General features: G+C 47.0%; 1 protein-coding gene and 2 long non-coding RNA genes across 5 annotated transcripts in view; 2 read left to right on the top strand and 1 right to left on the bottom strand.

The window, feature by feature from the left end:
• Nucleotides 1–331: 331 nt before the first annotated feature.
• Elp3 (elongator acetyltransferase complex subunit 3) overlaps nucleotides 332–22,842 on the bottom strand; it is a 68,780-nt gene continuing 46,269 nt past the window's right edge. For all 3 annotated transcript variants that reach the window (XM_059273453.1, XM_059273455.1, XM_059273454.1), the window contains exons 13-15: nucleotides 21,539–21,766; nucleotides 20,715–20,796; nucleotides 332–1,466 (exon numbers count right to left, since the gene is read on the bottom strand). In XM_059273453.1, the coding sequence (XP_059129436.1) occupies nucleotides 1,390–1,466; nucleotides 20,715–20,796; nucleotides 21,539–21,766 (387 nt within the window). In that variant the 3' untranslated portion in view covers nucleotides 332–1,389. The remainder of the gene's footprint in view (nucleotides 1,467–20,714; nucleotides 20,797–21,538; nucleotides 21,767–22,842) is intronic.
• Nucleotides 15,805–17,258, top strand: LOC131919304 (uncharacterized). The gene is made up of 2 exons (XR_009381215.1): nucleotides 15,805–15,925; nucleotides 16,946–17,258. It is a non-coding gene; the product is annotated as an uncharacterized LOC131919304 (long non-coding RNA).
• On the top strand, nucleotides 20,565–22,209 carry LOC131919306 (uncharacterized). Its single transcript, XR_009381216.1, has 2 exons — nucleotides 20,565–20,854; nucleotides 21,495–22,209. It is a non-coding gene; the product is annotated as an uncharacterized LOC131919306 (long non-coding RNA).

Genomic DNA, 22,842 nt, shown 5'->3' with positions numbered 1-22,842 from the left:
GGGGGCCATAGCTCAGCACGCACCATCTCCATAACGCGAGTGTGAAAGCTGGGGTGTGTGCTTTATTAGTTTAATACTTTTATATTTTATGGGGGAAATGTATAACTAAGAAATAGCTAAATTCCCCAAACTACAATCTCAGAAAGTGGCTGGAGCGCCACAGTACGCCCCTGAGAAAGCCCGTGCCACTTGCTTTCAGCGGCGTAATGAAATGGCGAACGGCACCCGGGGGACACACATGGTGTCACAGGCCGGGGAGTGAAACCTGTAAATTTCTGACAAATGTCATCACATTTACAGGGTGAGGGGAAAAAGCTCCACACGACTCCTCTTTTATGCTAAAGACTTTATTTTTCAGACCTTTTAGAGAACAACTTTGACTACACACTGCTGGAAATGGCAGAAGCCCAGGTGAGGCAGGCTCTCAGAGCCTGGTCTCCTCAGTGGCCTAGCTGGACGAAGGAGCCTTGGGAAGCCTACTTGCTCTATGCAGGTCAGTCAGGCCTGCTTCTACACACTAGCCAAACTCCACGGTCTCCATGCAGCACCGTCAACATCCACCTTACAGAACTAGCATGCAGAGATACTTCTGAGGACAGACTAGTCTTGACCAGGGCCATGGGCTCTGTCTGTGCACACTGGACCCTGTCTGCTCAGGACAGAAGAACTGGCTGGTGCAGAGCGAGCCCAGCACACTGGAGGAAGCTGCTCACACCGCCCTGCAGGTGTCAGGGGTATGGATGGAGACCAAGGCTTCTGGGATAGCCTGGGTGGGCAGGCCCGACATGACGGCTGGCAATGGCCGGCACCAAGCTTATCAATACACCCCGAAACCTCAGCTCTTCTTCCCCCAACACAGCACATTTCAAGACATGGGCACAGCCACCAAAAGACTTCCGGTACAAATCTCCTTTTCTCAATGCCAGGGCGGACGTGCATGGAGTTCAGAGTCACGTCGACAGCTTTGCTGTGCCGCAGTCCGGCTTTCCTCTTTGGAGTACATAAGTAACCTTCTCCCAAGGCCGCCCCTCAGATGACAATGACAAGTGAGGATGGCTAAAGGAGTTGATTTTGTCACAGTGCTGAGCCCGAATGGGTCACCTGCAGCCGTCATGCATAATTTAGAAACTGAGAAAATCACGTAAGCCTCCAAACCACAAGTGACTCTGGGGGAACACAAAGAGGGTGGCTCCGGCCTGTCGGCGGCGGAGGCTGGAGCGGGGAGCTAGCAGCCATGGGGGGAGGGTACAGTACTTCACGGGGGTGGAGGGGTGGGGAGAAGGGACATGCAGGTCGTCTACTTGCGTGGCCTCTACTGGGGACTCAAGAGACCCTACTTCTGGTCTTCTGCCAGGGAGGATGCTGCACAAAGGTAGACTGGTGGGGTCATTACTTTAGCATCTTGACCATGTAGGGGCCTTGTAATCTGTAGCCAATCTTTCGGTAGTAATTCCTGGTGCCGACCCCTGCAAGAGAGAGAAAGTCAACAGAGCTCTAGTCAGCCTAAGTTTTGTAGCCCTCAGGAGGCAGCATGGGCCCTCCGCCTCACGCCTTGTCTCTCATGCAGACTGCTCTGCTGTCCAAACTGTCCCATTTCTATTCTGCTGGCGTCTAGCTCTAGGACACACAGACTCTGCTGTGTGGGACAAATGTCCCTTCCCAACTGCTAACACAGGACCAGGGTATATGGCACGTACAGTTATGTCGGCCACAAGAGATGTGCCTAAAGCATGTTTCAGGGTCTCTGTGTACCAATGTTGTTTAGCACCGCAGGAGGGCATGCAGGAGGAGAGTTCACATATGGGAGGCCTCTATTCCAAATGGTTTCCTGGAGGTGAACGAGAAGGCAGATGGAAAAATGGGATCTCCACACAACTTGGTAAGCAAAAGCATGCACAGCTAAACATGGCCCCTGTCCGAGGTGCTGGAGCACACAAAGGTCACAGGAAAAAGCTGTCGCCAGAGACGTGGGTTTGATGGACTGGCCCTGGCCCACAGGGACACATGTTTCTGAAGAGAAAGAAGGGTTTTCCTCACCAAACAACTCTCCAGTTCTCTGTGGATGTCATCTTGTATGCCCAACTTAACTCAGTTCTGACAGCTACCGAGAGTTACAGTAGATGGTTCGGGGTGAGGGCTCAGCCCCAGAACGCCTCAGACAGACATCAGTTGTAAATACTCCAATCTTTCATGTGGGTGCTGGGAATTGAACCCCGGTCCTCTGGAAGAGCAGCAAGTGCTCTTAACCACTGAGCCATCTCTCCAGCCCCATACTCCAATCTTAAATCAACAAGGAACAGAGCTCCCACATCATGTTTCTACCCACTTCAGAATGTTTAAGTGTTAGAAACAGCTGGAGGCCTGTATGATGGGATACAGAACTGCACGGATGGACGGCAGTTCACTAGGACTAACTCTAACCAGGGGACCACACTCTGTCTGCACACTTCTGCTTGTCTTGTTATTACAACTTCTGTCCAACACAGGCTTGGTGCAGAGCAAAGGAATGGTGGACATATGAATGATAGGCACGGGCAGCATCTCAGACTCTGAGAACAGGAAGGCTCAAAGCCCAAAGGGCTACCCTTCCCCAAGTTCTAGATCTGTAGGCACACTCCATGACCCAGCAGGTCATACTCCATGACCTCAGTGAATAGATATGCTATGCCCAGCAAGTGACATAACATTTTAACACCCTAAGAGAGAACCCAAATATCTATCGGCAGTAGGTGAGTATACTCACAAAGGGATATATATATATATAACACAGAGGTGAAAAAAGCAACTATGTTATCTGTATGGAGAAATTTCCCAGAACCGTGTGGATGGAACCAGATAATGAAACATTCCATTTACACAAAATTCAGACATGGGAAAGACTCCAAAATTTAGTGAGATAATGGTTACATGTGAAAGATGACAAGGGTTCGGGCCCTGATGGTGGAGAATGTTACTCATCCCAGCAGTTGTTATATGGGGATACACACTTGCTACCACAGCTGCCCGCTCCACACTTCTCTTTACTGCAGTATATCACACCTCATTACAGAACCGCAAGGGGTACAGCCACTTAATACACATTTTAAACAGTTTCGGAGTTCAAACTCGTCTGAAGGATTCAGCAAAATAAGGCAGAGTAGGGCTGGAGAGGAGACAGCTGAGAAACCAGGACCAGGACAACCCAATGTGTTCCAGGTACAGACAGTCACCTGTGTCCAGCTCCTTCTAGAACCCCGTTCCCCAGCAATGACCAGCAGATTCTATGCCTGACTCACTCTCATGAGACAAAAGGCCTGTCTGTAGGTGGCAGTGACTCGGTGAAAGCCAGAGCAGGCACGACCTCCACAGGAAGTCACAGTGCAGCGTTCTTCCTTGTGACCCACACGAGTGTGTGAGGACAGGAAGATAATCCCACTGGCAACCATAAAAAATCTGGATTCAGAGCCTAGGCTCACTAAGGGCAGGTCCTAAAGCTTGAGCTCCCGTCTGAAATAGAATACAAATTCTTTCACACTCCAACCCCTTGGCTTTGGTTCCTGCCTAAAAGGACCCTGTGATAGTCAGTAAAGGGCAGAACTGGCTGACCAGGCTGACCCCACTGATCTGCCATGCTCATCCCTAAGCAGCCCTTGCCCACTCGCCCTCCGGTCCCAGCTCAGGCACTGGAGACCTGGGTTTCGCTCCTCTAGCCAGAGGCTAGCCCCAGTTACAGGTCACACCTCTCCCTCCTGGCCAGCAGGACACTTTAACCAGAGACATTGTTTCAGTGTTGCATGCTCTATTCCACTGTGTCCCTGCCTCCCTCCTGGAGTGTCAGCTCTTTAGGCCGACAGCTTTTGTCACTGGGGTTATTACAGTGACCAGCACATAATCAGGATGTAGTCAACGTCTGGGGACCCATTACACGCTCGTTATTTTCATGTCGTGTACACACAGAGAAATGCGCTCCTGCAGGACGCACTGTACAAAATGAGAGCTGACTCGGCACTGTGAGCCAGGCGGTGGGAGGACTACACACGGAAGGTGGGAGGACTACACACGGAAGGTGGGAGGGGCGGCCCTTTGGAACCTTCTAGATCCCCACCTTGCTGGCTGAGAGGCACCATTTCCCATGGACTTATTTATGCTGTAAGGGTCTCAAGCATCTGGAAATGGAGACACTGGTCTACTGAACCTGTAAGCCACCATGCAGCTCCCACAGTGGGTGAGTCACCCCTGAGGCTTGGCTCCTTACCTTCTACTTGGGGGTGTCCCAAATGATCCCCAGATCTACTTAGGTCAAGCCCTGGACATATATAATTCTGCTCATTTGTCTGCTCCCTGTCAATGGCCTCATTTGAAGATCTACAGCTGAGAGAAGTGTTTTTATATATCACAGGCCTAGATAAGCCTGGACTAACCAGGTTGAGTGATGGAGAGAGCCCCGAGTTCACAGGTGGGGGATTATGACATGGGATTTCCTGGAACTCATGGGAGCATTTCTCAGCAATGACCCCAAGTGAGCCTCCTGCTCCTCCTTCACATAGAACTGGGTCCTTGAGACTAGGTTGGCAAAGGCATTGGGATCCTCTCTGGCCAGCTTAGCTTTGTTTTCAGGAACATACAACAGCCCCAGACAGTTCCTGGGATTCTGAGAGGCTTCAAGTGCTGTGGAGAGCCTGGCCTCTGGCTGGTCCAAACTCCAACCTCTTCCCCCTGCATCTTCTTTCCTGAAGTTAAGAATTGCCTATTTCTCCAATCTGCCAGATTCTCCAAACTGGCCAGCTGGAAAGAGAGTGTGCCATCACCTGGCTGCCTGAAGGCCCTCCCTAGCTCCGGCCTCCTCTACGCCCCAGTCACGGTAACTTTCCTTGTGTTAGTCAGCCAGGAGAAAGCAATTAGCCTTCGCAGCTGACGTCAGTGGCCTCCTGGACCGTGCTGACGTGCTAGGCTGTCTTGGTCCCAGATCAGGCCGGCTGCCGCCGCCTCTCCCCTGCAGCAGAAACACACAGCTGTGCAAGCAGGCGTTCTCCCCTCCACTCCTTGCGTGGGCTGCCGAGCAGGAGTCAAGTGCTCTTGGCTGTGGTCTTTGGAGTGCTCACTATAGCGCCCCCAGTTATCAGAGGAGCAACAAAGGTCTGGCTTTGTTTATCTTCGGGGTTACTTGGTCCACAGTCAGGACTTACCCATGTCATAAGGACCTTATTTTTACTGCAGGCAGAGTAAAAATGCCTAAGTTCACTACTCTGTCAGCTGTGACAGTGTCCAAATGAGGCAAGAGGAAAGAGAACACCACAAAAACTGTCTGCAGCAATGTTCTCACGTGACGCCAGTGACCAGCCTCCAAGTTATCTCCCTGGCCTCCATCTCTGCCTCAGCTCTTTTGGGTGAAGGAAATTTGTGTGAACAGATTTAAGTGTGCACACTACAAGCAGTTATTAAAATGGCTTCTGCTGTCTTCTTTCAAGGCAAAGTGAGAATTAGAGGAAGAGGGTGTGACTTGCTCCGTATGATGAGGAGCCATTCAGCATGCAGTGGGGGAAGCCTCTGCCCTGTAGGTAGATGATCTCAAGTCTGGCTGTCGAGAGCCCCTGGCCTCCTAGGGCACCTGCAACCTGGAAACCAGCAGTGACTGCATCTTGGGTCCCTTCTCTGTGCTGAATGTGCTTAGACTCCAAGCCCCTGACGTGGAAAGAAGCCTCTGCTTTCTGATCCTCTCTCCCTGGTTTTGTGTGATGCCACTTGGCTCAAAACACAACTCCGCCTGCTCTATGGAGGAAGAGAGTACACTCGAGAGTCCTTGCTAACTGCCTCAGCCACTGGCTATGGGGGAAGGTTAATTACGGGTGCATAATGAGGGCTGGTACACGGTGTGTGTGTGTGTGTGTGTGTGTGTGTGTGTGTGTGTGTGTGTGTGATTAAAACAGTTAACCAGGGTGCATAATGAGGGCTGGTACACGGTGTGTGTGTGTGTGTGTGTGTGTGTGTGTGTGATTAAAACAATTAACCAGGGTGCATAATGAGGGCTGGTACACGGTGTGTGTGTGTGTGTGTGTGTGTGTGTGTGTGTGTGTGTGTGTGATTAAAACAGTTAACCAGGACACAAATGGAACAAAGCCAATTGTTGAAGCTCTATACTACTGAAGACTGGGATGATGGTTCCGTGGATAAAGCACAAGCCAGGGGACCCTGGTGCAGATCCTCAGCATCCACATTCCGTGGATAAAGCACAAGCCAGGGGACCCTAGTGCAGATCCTCAGCATCCACGTTAAGAGCAGGGTGTGACTGTGTATGTGTGTTGGGATGGAGGAAGGACTAGGCTGACTAGCAGCTTCACTCTAGGTTCAGTGATAGACTCCCACTCACAGGGATAGCGTTCTGCTCTGGCCACTGTTCCCACTGGAAGACATCTGTTTCCCAGGGGATCGATCACACCCCCGAGAACACTGAAGTAACTACACTTTTCCTTTAGAAAGATCCATCAAGAGCTGGAACTTGTGATTTTAATTCCACTGAGAGTAAGGACAGTGACAGCTGAGTACAGGGAAGAGGAGGAGAAAGGCCTCCTCAGCACTGGGTGCCGGTGCTGGAACCAGCGCCGTGCTTTGCACATACCAGGCTTTCTGAGACCCCGAGGAGGGGCTTTCTGAACAGGCCATAGGTCAGCTCACAGGAAGAGGAGGAAGAACTACCCTTTGGACCCAGGCACTTCATACACTTGGGGGTGCTCCCCTGCCACTCCCACCCTGCTCCATGAGGAGCACATTCTTCCATGATAGCACAGGAAGGACTCTGCTTGTCCTGACCACCTTGTGTCTAGGTCTCAAGGTCTTTTGTGTGACAAACCACTGGAGGAACTGAGAGACAGCAACCTCCATTTCGATAGAAGGCTTGGAGAAAGTACATCCCAGGGAAGGCCAGGTAACCCTGGCAGGCAGTGGGCTGCTGCTGGCAACAGACTGCAGCCCATACAGGACGACTACTGGAGACGGGGAGACTTGTGGGAAAACCTGACAGACCGTGGTCATCACCATTTGACTCCAATCTGGTGGAAAGAGTAAGAGAGAGGTGAAGAGAGATGGAAACCAGACTCTGAGGAAGGGCGGAAGGAAGGGCTGAGTATTATTCACGCTGCATGGAGAAGATAACTGGGCTTGATTACCACAGACCCATGATCAGGGTTAAGTGTTAGCTGAGGACGGTGAAAACACGTGAGCAAAATTGAAAACGCTTCAATCTCAAAGCTGTCTGCATCTTGCAGTCACTAATGATGAGGTGGACAGTGGGGCGGCTGTTCTGACTCAGGCAGCTGCCGGTGCAGAAAGGGCAGGGAGATTCACATGGCTGGGTAAGGTGAGTGGCCTGGCTAGCTGCAACCCCCACACTGCACACCCCCGGCCAGGGCTGGGCAGGAGCCACTGAGGAAGGGAGTTGCTTCACAGACTCAAGAGGTCAAGGAACAGAGATTGGGAGTCTGGCCAAGATGGAGATTCAGCAGGGTCTCCCACAGGACCTAGGCCAACCAGCACTCCCAGAGGCTGGGCAAAGGGAAGCAGAAGTCTTCCTTGACTGTGGCTAACACAGCTAATGTTTAAGACATTACCGAGAGCAAATTCTCATGTAAACTGCTGGCAATTAGCAAAGCAGTCAAAATACACTAAGACAACATGAGGAGAGACCACAGGCCGTAGGCACTCCAGGTGGAAGGCATCTCACAAAGGCTGTAAAGGAGCGTGTTCACCACGTGTAAGGAGAGAGACGCTGAATGTAAGTACCTTTCCAATCAACTGGAACACATAAATCACGATAGGACAGAGTTGACAAAACACTGGAATCCAGACAGTTAAAAAAAATGAGTAGGATGAAGGCCAGCTGGGTCAGGGCACTCGGGAGGCAGAGGAAGGCAGATCTCTGTGAGTTCCAGGCCAGCCAGGGCTAAAAATACATAGTGAGACCATGCCAAACAAAAGAGGGGGAAAAAAGAAAAAAAAGGAAGAAGGAAAAGGAAAGAAAGAAAGAGTAGGCTGAGGGCACTGTTGGCGGCATATTTAGACACAGCAGGATTAGCACAGTGGAGGTCTGGTCAGAAGCAGTCAACAGACCACAGAGAAACCCCATGTGTTCGGGAGAGGGCATGCTACTCAGTGGACATGCCAGAGTCTAAAATATGTGCAAGCGGAGCCTTAAGAAACGTGGGGAGAGAGTCCTGGAAGCTGACATTAGCTAGAGGATGAAAGCATTCAGAACTGACTAGAAACCACTGAAGAAGCCCGACAGAGGTGGAGAGGGAAAGCCCTACCCAGACAACAGCACAGCAAACCGGACGGAAACAGACAGTTTGAAAAGAGCAGTACGATATATAACTACCAAGAGCATGAGAGCAGCCCGGAAGACACCCTGAAAGACCTGTGTGCCACAGCCCTGAAGACAAAACGGGGAGACCTGGCACAGAAAGTAAAGAGCTCCACACCACGTGGAGCTTCTTAGCACCCCAACACCCAGCAAGACTGGGACGAGCCATGGGACACCTGCATAAAGGGCCCAACACTGTCAGCAGAGATGCACAGACCATAGCACACGCTGACTCAGCCTTACTACAAAAGCTGAGTAAACACGCAATGTAAGTCCACCTACTTAAAATTAACATCAAGAACACTAAACTATATAGATAAGGGATGCATAATTAGGTAGCAAAAAAAAAAAAAATCAAAACGTCAGGACACTAGGAGGAAAGAGGAAGTTGAGAAGGGAAGGGACCTGGGATGGGGAAATGTCAGCAGGGGCTCTTGGATATGGTTGTCTTCATCTGCACGGCGTCACATGCAGCTTTCTCTCCCAAATGCTTGTGTCAAGATCTCCCTCCCAGAGCAACAGCGTAAGAGGTGAGGCCTTTAGGAGGTGATTCAGTCATGGGGTGAAGTCCCGTGAGTGGCATTTAGACCCCTACAGAGGATATGAGGGAGCCTGCTTATCTTTCTGCCCTTCAGCCACGTGAAGACACACGGTGTCCCCTCAGATGAGGGATCTTCACACAACACTGAATGTGCTGCTGCTACGCTGGACCCTATGTTATCATCAGATCTGCAGTAAGCAAACCTCTCCTGCTCCTAGAGCATCCGCTACAGCAGCCTGACAGACGAAGACACACAGGTGTGGCCAACAAGTCACAATCCACCAAAACCAGGCTTCCCTTCCTACCTGTGGCAGTTTCCAGTCACGCTTATAAAATGAAATAAAAACGGGGACAGTTTCAACTACACGAACACTTCCTTCAATGGAAAATCAATCAACCCTTCACACGGATGGAAACACAAGAGAAGGCAGGCTGGGGTTCTAGCTGGAAAAGAACAGAGGAGGAAATAATGCCGGGAACCGAGCGCCCGAATGAGCATGTGCTTCTACATTGTATCCCGGTATTCCACAAGGAAAGAAGACTGGTAAATGATGTGGAGATTTTCATGCTGACAAGGAAAGGGTTGGAAATCTGGAGGTGTGTTCTTGTTCGCCGACACTTTTCTTGGGGTACGAGGCTGCCCTTTATCATTAGCAATGCTAACTGGATTGAATGAAGATTGAGCCCACATCACCATACTCCCATAGCCAAACTTGAAATGAGAAAGACAGATATGCTAATCTATCCCATAAAGCTGAAATCTGAGTTTTAGAAATTAGATATAAAAAAACTGAGATGATGATTTATGTCATTTTATAAAAAAAAAAAAAAAAAACAGTGAAACAGACAAAGAAACTGTTTCAGTTACGTTCGGTTCAATTAATCAGTTATTTATCGAGGGCTAAGTATGTGCTGCAGTGTTAATACAGGGAATATACTCATTCGTTTCATGCATTTACTACTGAAATGAGACTTTATTGCATCTCACTGATCTAAAAGGATGGCAATATTTCACTCAAAAACACACTGACATGGAAATAGGGAAAAGCTTTTATTCTCAACATCTGAAAAAGAACCAATTAACTCAATGACCTGAAATCTTCAGACAATCTCTCTCCTGTTCTGTTAAAAGGAAAAAATTTTACAAAATTGATAAAGGTTAGCCACATAAGACCGAGCTCTTCAAGGTGGCTAGTTTCGGCAAGTCATTAATATCCCATTCTTGACTGCAAAGAGGGAGGCGCCTGCGGGGACCCTGTGACCCAGCAGCCTAACGTCCTCCGCACATCTGCAAGGGCTCTCTGAAGATTCCACAGTAAGAGGAACAAAGACCCGAAGCAGGAAACTTAGAAATCTAAACAGAATTTGGATGTCCCACATCCCATCATTTCCCATGGTGATGTCCAAGCCAGTGATGCTGCCCGGCATCCTACAGGCTTTTCTTAGGGCAGTCTGACTCGGGAGGGCGCATGTCATCTGACTGGAGAGCAGAGTGGCCACTGCCACCAGAGCAGAAGGATCGACGCTATCTACCAGCCACTCTCACTACCTTCTCTTGTCTCAAACCACGAGCACATCTCTAAGAAGCCAAGGACTGGGCAATCTACTGCCTGGAGCAAGACAGCCCTCTTCCACCGACGGCTTCTTGGACACAGACTTTAAATGGTAGAGTAGGAGGGTAAAGAAGGCAGCCTCTAAACCACAAGAAACCAACTGGAGTCAACTATCTTGTGATACCAGGTCTTGCCAATGCAATAGTGTGTGTGTGTGTGTGTGTGTGTGTGTGGGTGTGTGTGGGTGTGTGTGGGGGACCTGGTGAAGGGAGGGGCCAGGACCTCTGGCCAGAGGCCAACTGAGAGGATCGAGAATCCAGAAAGCAGCCAGAGAAATGACCTGTCACATGTAAGGGGTCTTCATTGTGACTGACAGCTGAGAGCAGAAACCAAAGAAGTCTGAACTGTGGGATTACTTATTAAACCATGGAAAGAAAAGGACCAGCCAACCAAGAATTCTACATTTGACAAGGACAAAGGAGGAAGGCATCCCCAGATAAACAAAAGCTAAGGCATTTGTTACTAGACTTGCCTCACAAGAAAAGCTGAAGGAACTTGGAGCAATCAGAACTGAAGGGCACTGGTAAAATCACAAGCAAACATAAAAGCCATTAGTTTGAATTTACAATTTCTCTTTACTTCCTATGGAATTGAAAAGGCAATTTCATACAACAATAATTATAAACTGATGTGGATGGACACACAGGTCTAAAGACAGAATCTGTGGTAAGGACAGCACACAGTGGGAAGGACAGATGGGCTAGGGCCAATGCTTGAACGACATCGTACCACTGCCAACAGCAGAGCAAAGAGTTTCACAGGTGCACAAGGCGTACTCTGTGGGGAAATCTTGTCAGGCCAGAAAAACACTGAAACCAGACAAAATACCCTTTCCTACCAGAGTGGAGTGAAACCCGAAATCAGTAACGGGCGGAAGGGAGATGCTGGAGCACACAGTGGGGGAGGGTAACCCAGAGGCAGGGCCTCCTGCTGCAGCACCCACAGAGGTGGTCATCTACGATGGCGTCGGACTCTGGTGATGCAGCTGTTCTGGGGTGACCCGCCCCTCATACCCACCTCAGAAAACCACAGTACCCATGTAGTCGTGAGGCATGCTGCTGAGCTGGAAGCCTCTTAAGACACCAGCTTCTGGGTGGGGTCTCTACCCATCTCTAATCGTCGAGCTTTCTCTCTGCCTCGAGCAGGAATTAGTACCAGTGTTCAGACCTGGACAGTTACTTGTGAGGTTGAAGACATTTTATTACACACACACACTCTTGCACACATGATAAAAACTGCAGAACCCATGATAAATATGTGGAAATTAAGTAATCTACTCTTAAATGACCAAAGGGCCACAGAAGTAATCTCAGGGAGTTGGAAACCACCATGAATAACAAATGTGGAAGCAAAGCAGACCGGTGGCTCACTCCTGTAGTCCCAGGACTCACAAGGTTGAGGGAGGAGAACTGCCATATGCTTGAGACTAGCCTGGAGTACATAGTGAGTTCTAGGCCAATCTGGGTCTCAGAGAAAGACCCCAGGCTTTTTTTGTTAAAAAAGTGAATATACTTCACTCCCAAATTCACTGAGTCCAGCAAAGGCAGCATTCAGAGAGAAATTTATAGCTGCAAATGGTTACATTGAAAACAAATATCTCAAAATCGAGAAATGAGGGAGATGGAAAATGAGCATATTAAACTCAAAGCCAGCACAAGAAAGGCGATGACAGAAACTGGGGATAAAATACTGAACAGAAAATAAACAAAGTCATAAGTTCACTCTTAAAGCTGTCCAACCTCACCTCAGAGAACACATCTCTAAAATAGAAACAAGTGGGGACATTGGAAGGTGAGAAGCGACTCTCAAAAGCTGTCCTCTCACCTCCACACATACACATGCAACTGCCTCCCCAACTAGATAAATGTATCAAAACATCTTAATAAAACAGGAGGCATTACTACTGTGTTTATAGAAAGAAACATAATTATGAGATCATACTACGGAAAAATTATGAACAAACACACTGTGTAGTGCATTCCTGCCGAGCTCCTGGCCTGGCTCCAGAGAGCAGCACCTAGCCCTAATCCTTCCTTTGTTTAACCACATCTTTGTTTTTCTTACCTTTTGTTTCTCTTATCGCCCTCTGTGAATCTTGTCTGAGAGTCAAGGATCAGAGAGTTCCCCAAGGATCAAAGGCCTATGCAAAACTTGGTTCAGGAAACCCTGAAGATCATGGTACCTGAGAAATCAAGTAATTTGCACTTGGCATTTGGTCTCTAGGAGCTCCTTTTAGGTTGCTTTGAAGGTACGGAAATTAACTGGCTAAACTGTAAATAGAGAGAAAATTAAAATGCCCTAGGTGAAGGGATAGTACTTCAGTCCTTCGAGGCTGGACCCCCCTGTAGCCATGAAAGGCTAGATTCATCCTTAAGATCCCTCTGAGTCTTCATTCCATGGACCCGCATGAACCCACACACCCGTGTAGGGACACACAGTTACAACACTGGACAACCTACATGAAATGGACAAATTCTTCAGAAACACAGACGCTGACATTAAAGAGTCCAAACTCTGCAAGGAGAATCAGGCTCACAATCACATGACATCCCTCCTATTCTTAAATAAATAAATGACCAGGGAGGCCAGGATTAAATAGCTGTGGGTAAATTCTATCAAACAGATTTAAAAAAAGTTAGTATCAATTCTTCCTAAGTACTTCCACCCAATGGAGAAGAACTCTTTTCTCTTTGCTCTCAGAACCAAGGTGCTCATGTCGACAGTCTTGTCCAGGCTACCCGGGCTCTGAAGCTGCTCCAGCTAAGGCCTGTCACAGCACAGACCAGAGAAAAACCATCTCTATGTCCTGCTGACGTTCTCACATACCATTACTGAGCAAATAAGTAATTTCTGTTTTAAACCTCTAGATCTGAAGCAGGGGGAGGATTCTGTTAGTCAAATAATCTGAACAACCAGGAACTTGTATACGATTCACAGGAAGAAGGAACGGGCCTCATAGATCTTGGGGCCTTGGACTGGTATACCAACATTCCTGAGGTGGTGGGCTCACTAGACAGCCATCTGAGGGAGGCAGAACGGGGGAGCATCAACAAACTAGCCCACAACTACTACTTTAATTCCTTTGCTTCAGAGAGAGAAGAACTTCTGTCAGAGTGCAGAGCTCAGGCTGGGATGACAGAAGAGTGGAAATATGCCATGGGATGTGTTGGAAGCAGAAATCCCCAAACTGAAAGGCGCTACAAACTCCTGGCTTAGAGGGCTGTAGCAATATTTTCAGTATTATTTATCAGTATCTACTCACCTTCAGGGAAAGAATCCTGCCTCTAACAGACATAAACAATAAAACATTATTAAATTAAATGGGTTAAGGCCATGTCAAATGCTTATGGAGAAACCCCAATACTGTCCCTAGGAGAGTTGAGGAGGAGTTTAGGTTGCAGTAAAGCATTAAGACAGACCAGGCCTGCTTCCCCAGCAAGACACCTGAGCAGCGTTCACCTTTACAATAAAGGCAAGCAGCTAATAACCTCAAAGCTTCCAGAACTTTTAGGGATATTAGCACTGACCACATGGTACAACCCATTTCTCCTTCTAAGTGAAAGCATACAACCATTACTGGCAATATCCACAAACCAGGAACAGGACTGGGTAGAAACCCACAGCATGGCCATGGGAGCAAGCGAGGCTAGCCTTTGGATGGCGACATTTCTGAAACACAGAAGGCTAACAGGTAAAAGCCAAAATGCAGTTCCACTCTGACAGGCTGCTGCATCAGTGCTATTGCTTCTGTTGGGGAAATGTCCCCAAGACTCAGAAACCTACAAGATCTAAATGGTAGCCTACTGGGGACTATTGTAAGCATAAGCACTAAGGAGGTCATATGATGCTTAGTGTGGGATGGTACCTCATTCATTTCTAACGAAGTGGTACCTGATTCAGCTACAAGAGACAAATGTCAAGTACTCCTGAGACAAGCCAGGCAACCATCCCTCCATGGCTGAACTACAAGAGACATCAATTAGCAAACATGCAGTCAACTTATTATTTAGCCGAATAGCAGTCTATGCTATCAATGCCAGTCTGATTAATAATGATGATGAAGTTAATAGAGGACTTGTAACAGTACAATACTTTATGCTGTATCTATTGTCTTTAAAAGCAAGATGATAGTAATGATAAAAACAAGCCCATTGGAACACATATCAAAAAAACAATAGGCATGATCACCGTTAGAATACCAAAGTGGAAGAAGGTAGTGGAAGCCAGAAAACGTGCATTTAGTTAGGGGATGCTGCAGGGTAATTTACTTAAAAGAAAATTATACAAAGGGTGAAGGAGAGAGCACAAAAGAGGAAACACTCTTTCTCTTCCTTTTTGCTAAGTCCTGTATTAACACACATGCACATGTGGTACAAACCAGTTTGCATTTGGCAGGCTTCCTGGCCCATTAGCAAATAGTCTGCCATAATAAAGAGAAGCTCTTCTGGGGACTCTGGTAGGATTATGAGTCCATTATCAGGCACAACCGGCTACAAATGGACTCTGCTTTTCAACTAGATTATAATGCAAAGAATAAAATAACCTTGACCCAAAATGGTGAGCCATGTAGGAGCCTGGGATACAGGTGAGGTTTCTCAGATCCAGGAAGTAAATCTTAGCTGGTCATAGCCTAAGGAAACAACTGCTATTTTCTGCCCACACAGAACATTATTAATCAGGGGCTCTGGGGCACAAGACCATTAATTTTTGTCCTAGGAAGCCATACTGGGTTATATAAGGCACAGACACATTGATTTTTGACTACTGGGGACTGTAGTCACAGCTTTAGGTCAGTCATATGGCTTTGAGTAAGATGATTAAGAATGACCTTATATCCATGGTGACTGTTTCACTCACCCTGTATTTAGATCTCCCGGCCATCATCATTGGCATTGTAATAGATTTAAACAAAATGGCTATCAGGCTCTGACTTGAGAGGTTTCTGACATCAACCATTCAGACCTTTTCTCATCTCTTACCATCACTGTGTGATCTATCAGGCTTGTACAGCTCTTGGCCAATGGCCATATTAATTTTCTACTTGAAAGAACACAAATAGAATACTGCTTATGACGAAGGTAGTCAGGGAGCTTGGGGAATAGCTGTCCATCTTACCGCATAGTAATTAGCTTGGCAAACTGAAACAGTAACATGATTAAAGCTGATACCTAGCCAAAATTGCCAAAAGAAAAAAAAAAATCCTTATTCTGTTGAAGGTGCTAAATGGCTTTTTAAACAGTGGCTATTGATGATTATATTTGCCCTTGTAGAAATGGTATGGGCATTGTGACATCAGAATTCTGGTTTCCATGGTAATTATTAGTGATGGCATTTGAAAGAGTGTAGTTAGTTTCCACAGTAGAGGTCCTTCCTCATACATGAAGGATGAGATAAACTGCTTCTTGATGTTAGAAGGACAGACTGCTGATCACCATAGAGGTAAACACCACGTTTTTTAAGTAAACACAATTTGTTCATCTTAACTAGCTGGGCACACATAGAAGCCGTTCAGGTCAACTGCTCAGACACCGAAGACCTTGAACACAACTGGGACTAACTGCTTTGCAACTGAGCAACAGCTAACAGACAGTTCCTACCCATCATTATTTTTTTGAGACAGGGTTTCTCTGTTTAACAGAACTCACCTTGTAGACCATGCTGGCCTAGAACTCACAGATATGCCTGCCTCTGCCTCCCAGGTGCTGTGATTAGAGTCGTGTGCCCCCACCGCCTGGCTAAACTAGTTGTCTTTAGAACCCTGATTGGCCCATGTTTTTTGAGGCAGAAAGCAGCCAGTCCTGGTGGAGAGATGACCTGGAGCCTAAGGAGCGGCCGTCTCATCCTCCCCTAAAGATGGGGACAATGGTGGAGACCCAGTTCCCAGAAGGCAACTCAACATTATACCTCTCCTTCTGAGATAAGAGTCTCACTCTGTAGCCCATGATGGCCTTGAACTCATGGCAATTCTCCTGTCTCAGACTCTCAAGTATTGAGATTATAGATATTTTTATTTTTCCCCTCAACACACCTAGTGATTTTGATGGTGATGAAGCTAAATATTTCATTTTTGGTTTTTAAATAATTTTCACAAAGTTGACAGTTAACTTGTACTTTAAAAAAGTGAGTGAACTTGAATGCCTCTTAGAAAGTAATTCATCTAATTGCTTAAAGCAGTTTTTAATTTTTCTCATGTAGCTATATTCACCAAGCACACAGTGCGCAGTTTTCAATAAATACACAGATAGAAACAATGTTTATAAATAGGGAAAATGAGAATATACAGAACCTTTCTACTAGTGGTTCAAGTCAGACCTACAGTGAAGTTACTAGTACTGTCTAGAGGTAGAGCGCCGGATTATACAAAGTAACAAAGTAACTAAGTAACAAAGAAAACCCCCGGCCAAGATGAAGGGAAGTCACAATGAATCAGAGTTCTACATAAATGCGTTACTCTTATAGCCAGGGCAAGGAAATGACAACCGATCCTCTCTCACTTCTCCTCATGAATCATGTGAAGACAGAACAGCTGTGCCAACATGTGTGGGACTTAGAAGAAAGCCAGGGACACAGAGAGAGCAGAGTTACGAGCTGAGAACACCGTCCGGGAAAACAGTAGTCCAGTGGTGACCCATGTTATGTACCCACAACCCACGGCTGGGATCAACTGCCTATGGAACTTTAGCACCACCAATTTCATCATCAAATACCAGCTGAGAAGGAGAATGGAATCCATTACTGAAGAAATTAAAGGGTCATCTATGGTATCAGAAAAGGGGCTGGTGAAGTGTAATCAGTAAAACCCAAGTGGTCCCGCTGAGAACCAAGAGGCCAGATGTGGTGGTTTGAACAGGAATGGCTCCCATAGACTTGTGTTTAGATGCTTAGCCCATGGGCAGTGGCACTAATAGGAGGTGTGGCCTTGTTGGAGGAAGTGTGTCACTGTGGGCGCTGGCTATGAAGTCTCATATATTTAAGCTATGCCCAGTGTGGCACAAAGTTGTCCTGCTGCCTGTGGATCAAGATGTAGAACTCTCAGCTCCCTCTCCAGAACCATGTTTTCCTGCACACTGCCATACTTTCTGCCATGATGATAATGGACTAAGCCTCTGTATTGTAAGCCAGCCCCAATTAAATGTTTTCCTTTATAAGAGTTGCTGTGGTCATGGTTCACAGCAATAGAACCCTAACTAAGACACCAGACTATAACGGTCAAAGATAACCTGATGGACCTGATTTTAATAAAGACCATGAAATTCATTAGATCACAAGGAGAGTGGTTGGCAAGGCAGGAATGGAGCCTTGGCTCCCTGCAAACTCTTTACCAGCCATATATTTTCTATGCCACATCTAATAGTGCCATTCATGACATGCACCCCACAAACAGCAGTACCGTGTATCATTAGAGTTTTGTTTAAGGTTCAATGTACAGAGAGCAACTGTACGACTTTTTTTTAAAAATACCAGTTAAAACATACATGTGGGGCTGGAGAGATGGGAGAGATCGCTCAGCAGTTATGAGCACTTGCTGCTCTTCCAGAGGACCCAGGTTCAATTCCCAGCACCCACATGACAGCTCACATTTCTGTAACTCTAGTTCCAGGGGATCTGACATCATCACAAAGACATATATGCAGGCAAAAAATACCAATGCACATGAAATAAAAATAAATTAAAAAAATACATGTGAGCATACACACACACACACACACCATCACTACCCCATTTACAAAAAATTGAAGGAAAAACTATCAACACACGGCACAGTAATAAACACTTGCTATCTACTTTCCCTAAGTTCTGTACTAAGATCTCTCAGACCCATGATAGACTGCTAACTAAGAGCAATAAAAGACATCTGCCACATAGCAAATGCGTTCAGTGTCTCCTTGTGAAGGCTGATCAGAGTTAAACAGGAAGTCAAGGAGGCCATTTGTGGTTTTCCTTACTACAATGGTGGGGCTCCCAGGCCAGAGGGCAGGAATCAATGCTCACCAACCTTTCTCCCAAAGAACTCACTTTAGTTCCAGGAAGCCCTTCCAGGGCCGTTCCTATCGAAACCCATTCTGGCTGAAGAACCCTCTGCAGGGTGCCGGGGAGGAGGAGACCCAGCACCGCAGCGGACAAAGGTTCTCTTGCCTGCTTCCCTAAACAAGTGGCTTCTTGTTATTTTAGAAATTCACCATGCAGAAGACATGAAATTGAGCTATCATTTAGAGTATGATAAAAAGCTGGTGAGGACAGATGCTGACTCCCACTCAGAAAGACACGCTGCTCAGAAAAAACAGACAGAGGCTCTTATGTGCAATTGTACTTGACCTCAGGCATGTCAGGGGCCCTGGGTGGATACTTCTGAGGGAAAAGGGGTGGCAGGAAGGCAGTGATGGAGAATGGAAACCTGATAGGGTCCCAAACACCAGAAAAAGCACGTGTCTCAAAGCCATCCGGAGTGTAGGGCTGCAGGTCAGACAGTTAGGGTCACCTTAACAACTGGGAAGAGAGCATAGTGTTGGGAGAATACTAAAGTCTAGCCTCTGATGTGGTCTGGAGATAATGTGAGGCAGCCACTGGCTGGTGAGCAGTTGTGGGCTCTCAGCCCCCAACTAGACCAGAATGTACGGAAATGACTTTAGGCAGCTCTCTGGGTGATCTCGAAGCCCACGACAACCTGAGGCTCAGGTGTTGCCAGCCCCGCCCAGATGCACAGGCAGAAGGCATTCTGAGGCAGGCTGCCCTTTCCTGGTACTCCTGGCCAAGTACAGGGTAAGCCGGGAGAGGGAATCGCTTTCTATCACTCATCAGTGACAGTCAGGTAGCCTCAGCCAGGTACTACTTTGTGGGATTAAAGTAATGGAGAAAAATGGAAAAAGCTAGATATGCTAAGAAATACATTATGTATCTGGGTAACATCAAAAACCCAAGCCAGACTAAATGATTAAGTGAACCTGTGTGATCATATTTCTATAATTATGATCATGAAGACCTGGGCACCAGTACTGATTTATTGACTGGCAACTTCTGATTGATTTTTCTTTTAAAAACCTCATTTCAGCTTTAATTTTCAGAGAAGAGTATTTCTCAGGCCACAGGTGAGCTTTTGGAATGTGGTAGTCAAACAGGAAAAGAAAATGCATTCCGGGAGCAAATACATCACAAATTCTGATTCTGCCTTTCGGCACCTTGGACTCCTTACTAGTTATTAGTCGTTTTTCTTACAGGGACACCACACCGAGGAGTGAGAGCAAAGGGGTTGTCCATCATTTCCTGCTCCCCCGACCAATCTCCTTTCATGTTTCCTCCCCAACTTAAGATGTCTTGCTCAGCAGTGGGGTGGAGGGTGGCTCTTATAGGATTCAGATACACAAGTCCACGCAGACGCCTTGGCAAAGGCTGGAGGAACTGAGAACACAGCACGTTCAGGAAGAGCTCGGACCTTGCCCTGCCTGACCTTCCCGAAGACTCCTCCAGCCCATCCTGGAGGGGAGAACATCCTTACCTCTAAGGATGGAGAGGTACCAAGAGGAACCAACAGGCCTTGCTAAGTCCCCAGTTGATTACTCTCGGCCTGACCATATCCCTCCTCCTATTTTTCCTGTTTTCCCATGACTCTCCACCTTCATCAACTTAGTTTTAAAACACGCACATTCCCATGCATCTCCCAGTCTTCATTTCCTCTGAAGGCTCCTGGGTCTTACTCATTTTATGTTAATATGTACATGTTCCTCCTGTTAATTTGTCGTTGCTCATTTAATTTTTGGATCTGGCCTGGGACCCTAAGAGGGCAGAGGAAAATTTCTTCCTCCCTCCTACTTCCAAATGGAAATGCTGTCACTCAGGAGCAAAGGCCACAGTAGCATCCTGGAAGGGGCAAGAACTACAGGCTGCCTTCAATCATCCATCCTGCAGCAACATCTCAGGTCTGCACTGTTGACATTTCCTTAGGCCATACTACCAAACTCCACTTCCACAGACAGAGCAGCCGGCATAAGCACAAGAGAGAAGCTGACCACGTGAGCAGAGGTCAGACAAGCAGGGAATGCGCACAGGTTGCTGGCCTGGTGCTGGACAGCAGAATGCTTCCAGAAGCTTGAGCTGACCCAAATGCTCAGACATTTCCTGAAGGTTTGAGCACGAGCCCTTCAGACCAGTTCTGAACAGAGTAACTATACAGAGGCGAGAGTGAACCTCACTGTGGTGTCAAAGTGTGAATCGTGAACTCCTCCCCAGTCACCTGATATAACGGCGATTTTCCCAGATCCATGCTCTTCCAGAGCTATTCTTTCCGCTTCTTCCATCAGCAGCATGCCGAACCCCTAGGAGGAGCACCAAGGAGTTCGTGGATTAAGAGGGGAAGGAAGACCATTAAGAGAGGTTGGTACAATGTCTTAAAAGGTGATAAAAAGCTATTGATGGTTAAGGAAAAGGAAACCCCTGGACCCTGCCCAAAGCACACTCCGCGACTCCGTGAAGAAGTCGGCACTGTGACGAGAGCCAGCTACGGCATTCTGGGTGACGGGTCAGCGTAGGGCTGACTCCCTCCTCGTCTTTCTCTTTAGGTAAGGTCTAGGCACCTCCAGGTCTAGGAGTCTGGAGTAACAGGTCTTACTTATTCAACTCACCTTCCACTTTTTAAAGGGTCTGGAATGTGGCAAAATTCTTACATCATCCAATTGGGTTTACCTTAAACCTACTATTACTGTTGTTAATGTATTTTCCTGAAACTGAACACCACGGATTTCTAACTTTAGATCGTTGAGGTTAGAACAGGGATTTATACATATTACACCTGTGAATCACATTCCTGCCATTACCTCATTTGATTCCACAGGAAGTGAAACAGTTTTGTTTAAGCAGGCACACTGGTGTATCTGTTGTCTCCCGACACCCATGGAACCACAAGGGAGGAACATGGAGCTGGAATGGCCCTGAACAAAATGAACCCTTGTTCCTATGCTCTTTCCCACCCTACGTCTCCCTTCCCTCCTCACCCCACCGTCTCTTCCCGTCTCAGGCAATTTCCTAACTACAGGCCCACTGGAGGCAGGACGCGGGTACCTGATGCTGGAATTTGGAGGGGTCCCGGCTGCTGACAGGGACTACACTCCCGTACACATGGAGCTCCCGGACTATGGAAACACCTCCACCCAGTTCAAACCGGAAGGTTTCCTCAGAGCACTTCCGTAGCCTCAGCAGGCCAATCAGAATGTCCTGGTCAGGATCTTCGTAGGACAGGAAGGTTTCCCAGCCTCCATTGGCAACATAATCTCTCCGGACCAACTCAACCTGTTCGATAAAAAGCCATGAAGAGCCTCATTCAGAATTAGAGAACCAAAATCACTTTTACAAGTGCATGGATGTGTTTAGGCTAATGTTCAGCTAGGAACAAAGGATGAATCATCACTAATTATGTTTTTTATTTGCCTCCTCTCAAGTAGCACAGGATTAAACAAGAGTTCATGTCTTGTTCATGGACTATTATAAATGGAGAACAATTTTACAAATATTTGAACTTAACTAACCTTGAGATTCTCAGAGCTATCCAGCTCAGTGACTGCTTCTATGTAAATTTATGATGTCCTATGTATTGTCTCTAAGACAAAACTACAGATTAAATCACATGTGGGGCTTTCAGAATGCTTCCCACTCCCCATCTTGCTTTCAAACCGTCAGATAGTCAATGGTTTCCCTGTCCAGTCCCTACTTCTTCCACTAAAGCCTACTTTGTATGTGTGTGGGGATCCTTGTTTCTTGTTTCTCAATGGGATTTAAGAGAATAACATAGACAGGGTTTGTGAAATACACCTAGGAAGGAATGAGCATGTTCAAATCCAATTGCTAGAGTGCACTTTCTCAAAGAGGGTGAATGACAGCTGCATGGGGACTTCAGTGGTCGAAATCTACATAGGTTCTGACTCTTCGACCTGCTGTAGAGATGATTCTGAACACTAAGGAGCAAGAGGTGTACATTCAGAATTCTACATATTTGGATAAGGATGTAACAGACACACCCTATAAATGGGGAGAACACACTCAAAGCAAAATCAGCAACCCTCAGCCTAGTGTTTGGTATAGAATCAGATTAAGAACTTGCCAAAATGATTAGATATGTTGGGTCTACTTTTTCCCTTGAAAGGCCCTTTAATGTCAACAACAGTTCATATTAAGAACAGAAACACTGATACAGAGCTCATTTATTCTAGCCTCTCTCACATGGGGCTACCAAGAATTGTGCCCCATAGAAAATGTCACACCAAGTTAGACATTATAGATGTATGAAAGTGAAGTTACCCTGAATGCCTCAGGGCACTGTGCTGAAGGTCTGGGGAAGCCAGGTAGCTGCTGCCATCTACTCCCTGAGT

This window comes from Peromyscus eremicus, chromosome 9 (genome assembly GCF_949786415.1).
Source record: "Peromyscus eremicus chromosome 9, PerEre_H2_v1, whole genome shotgun sequence".
Lineage (NCBI taxonomy): Eukaryota > Metazoa > Chordata > Mammalia > Rodentia > Cricetidae > Peromyscus > Peromyscus eremicus.
This window is presented reverse-complemented; position numbering and strand designations above follow the sequence as displayed.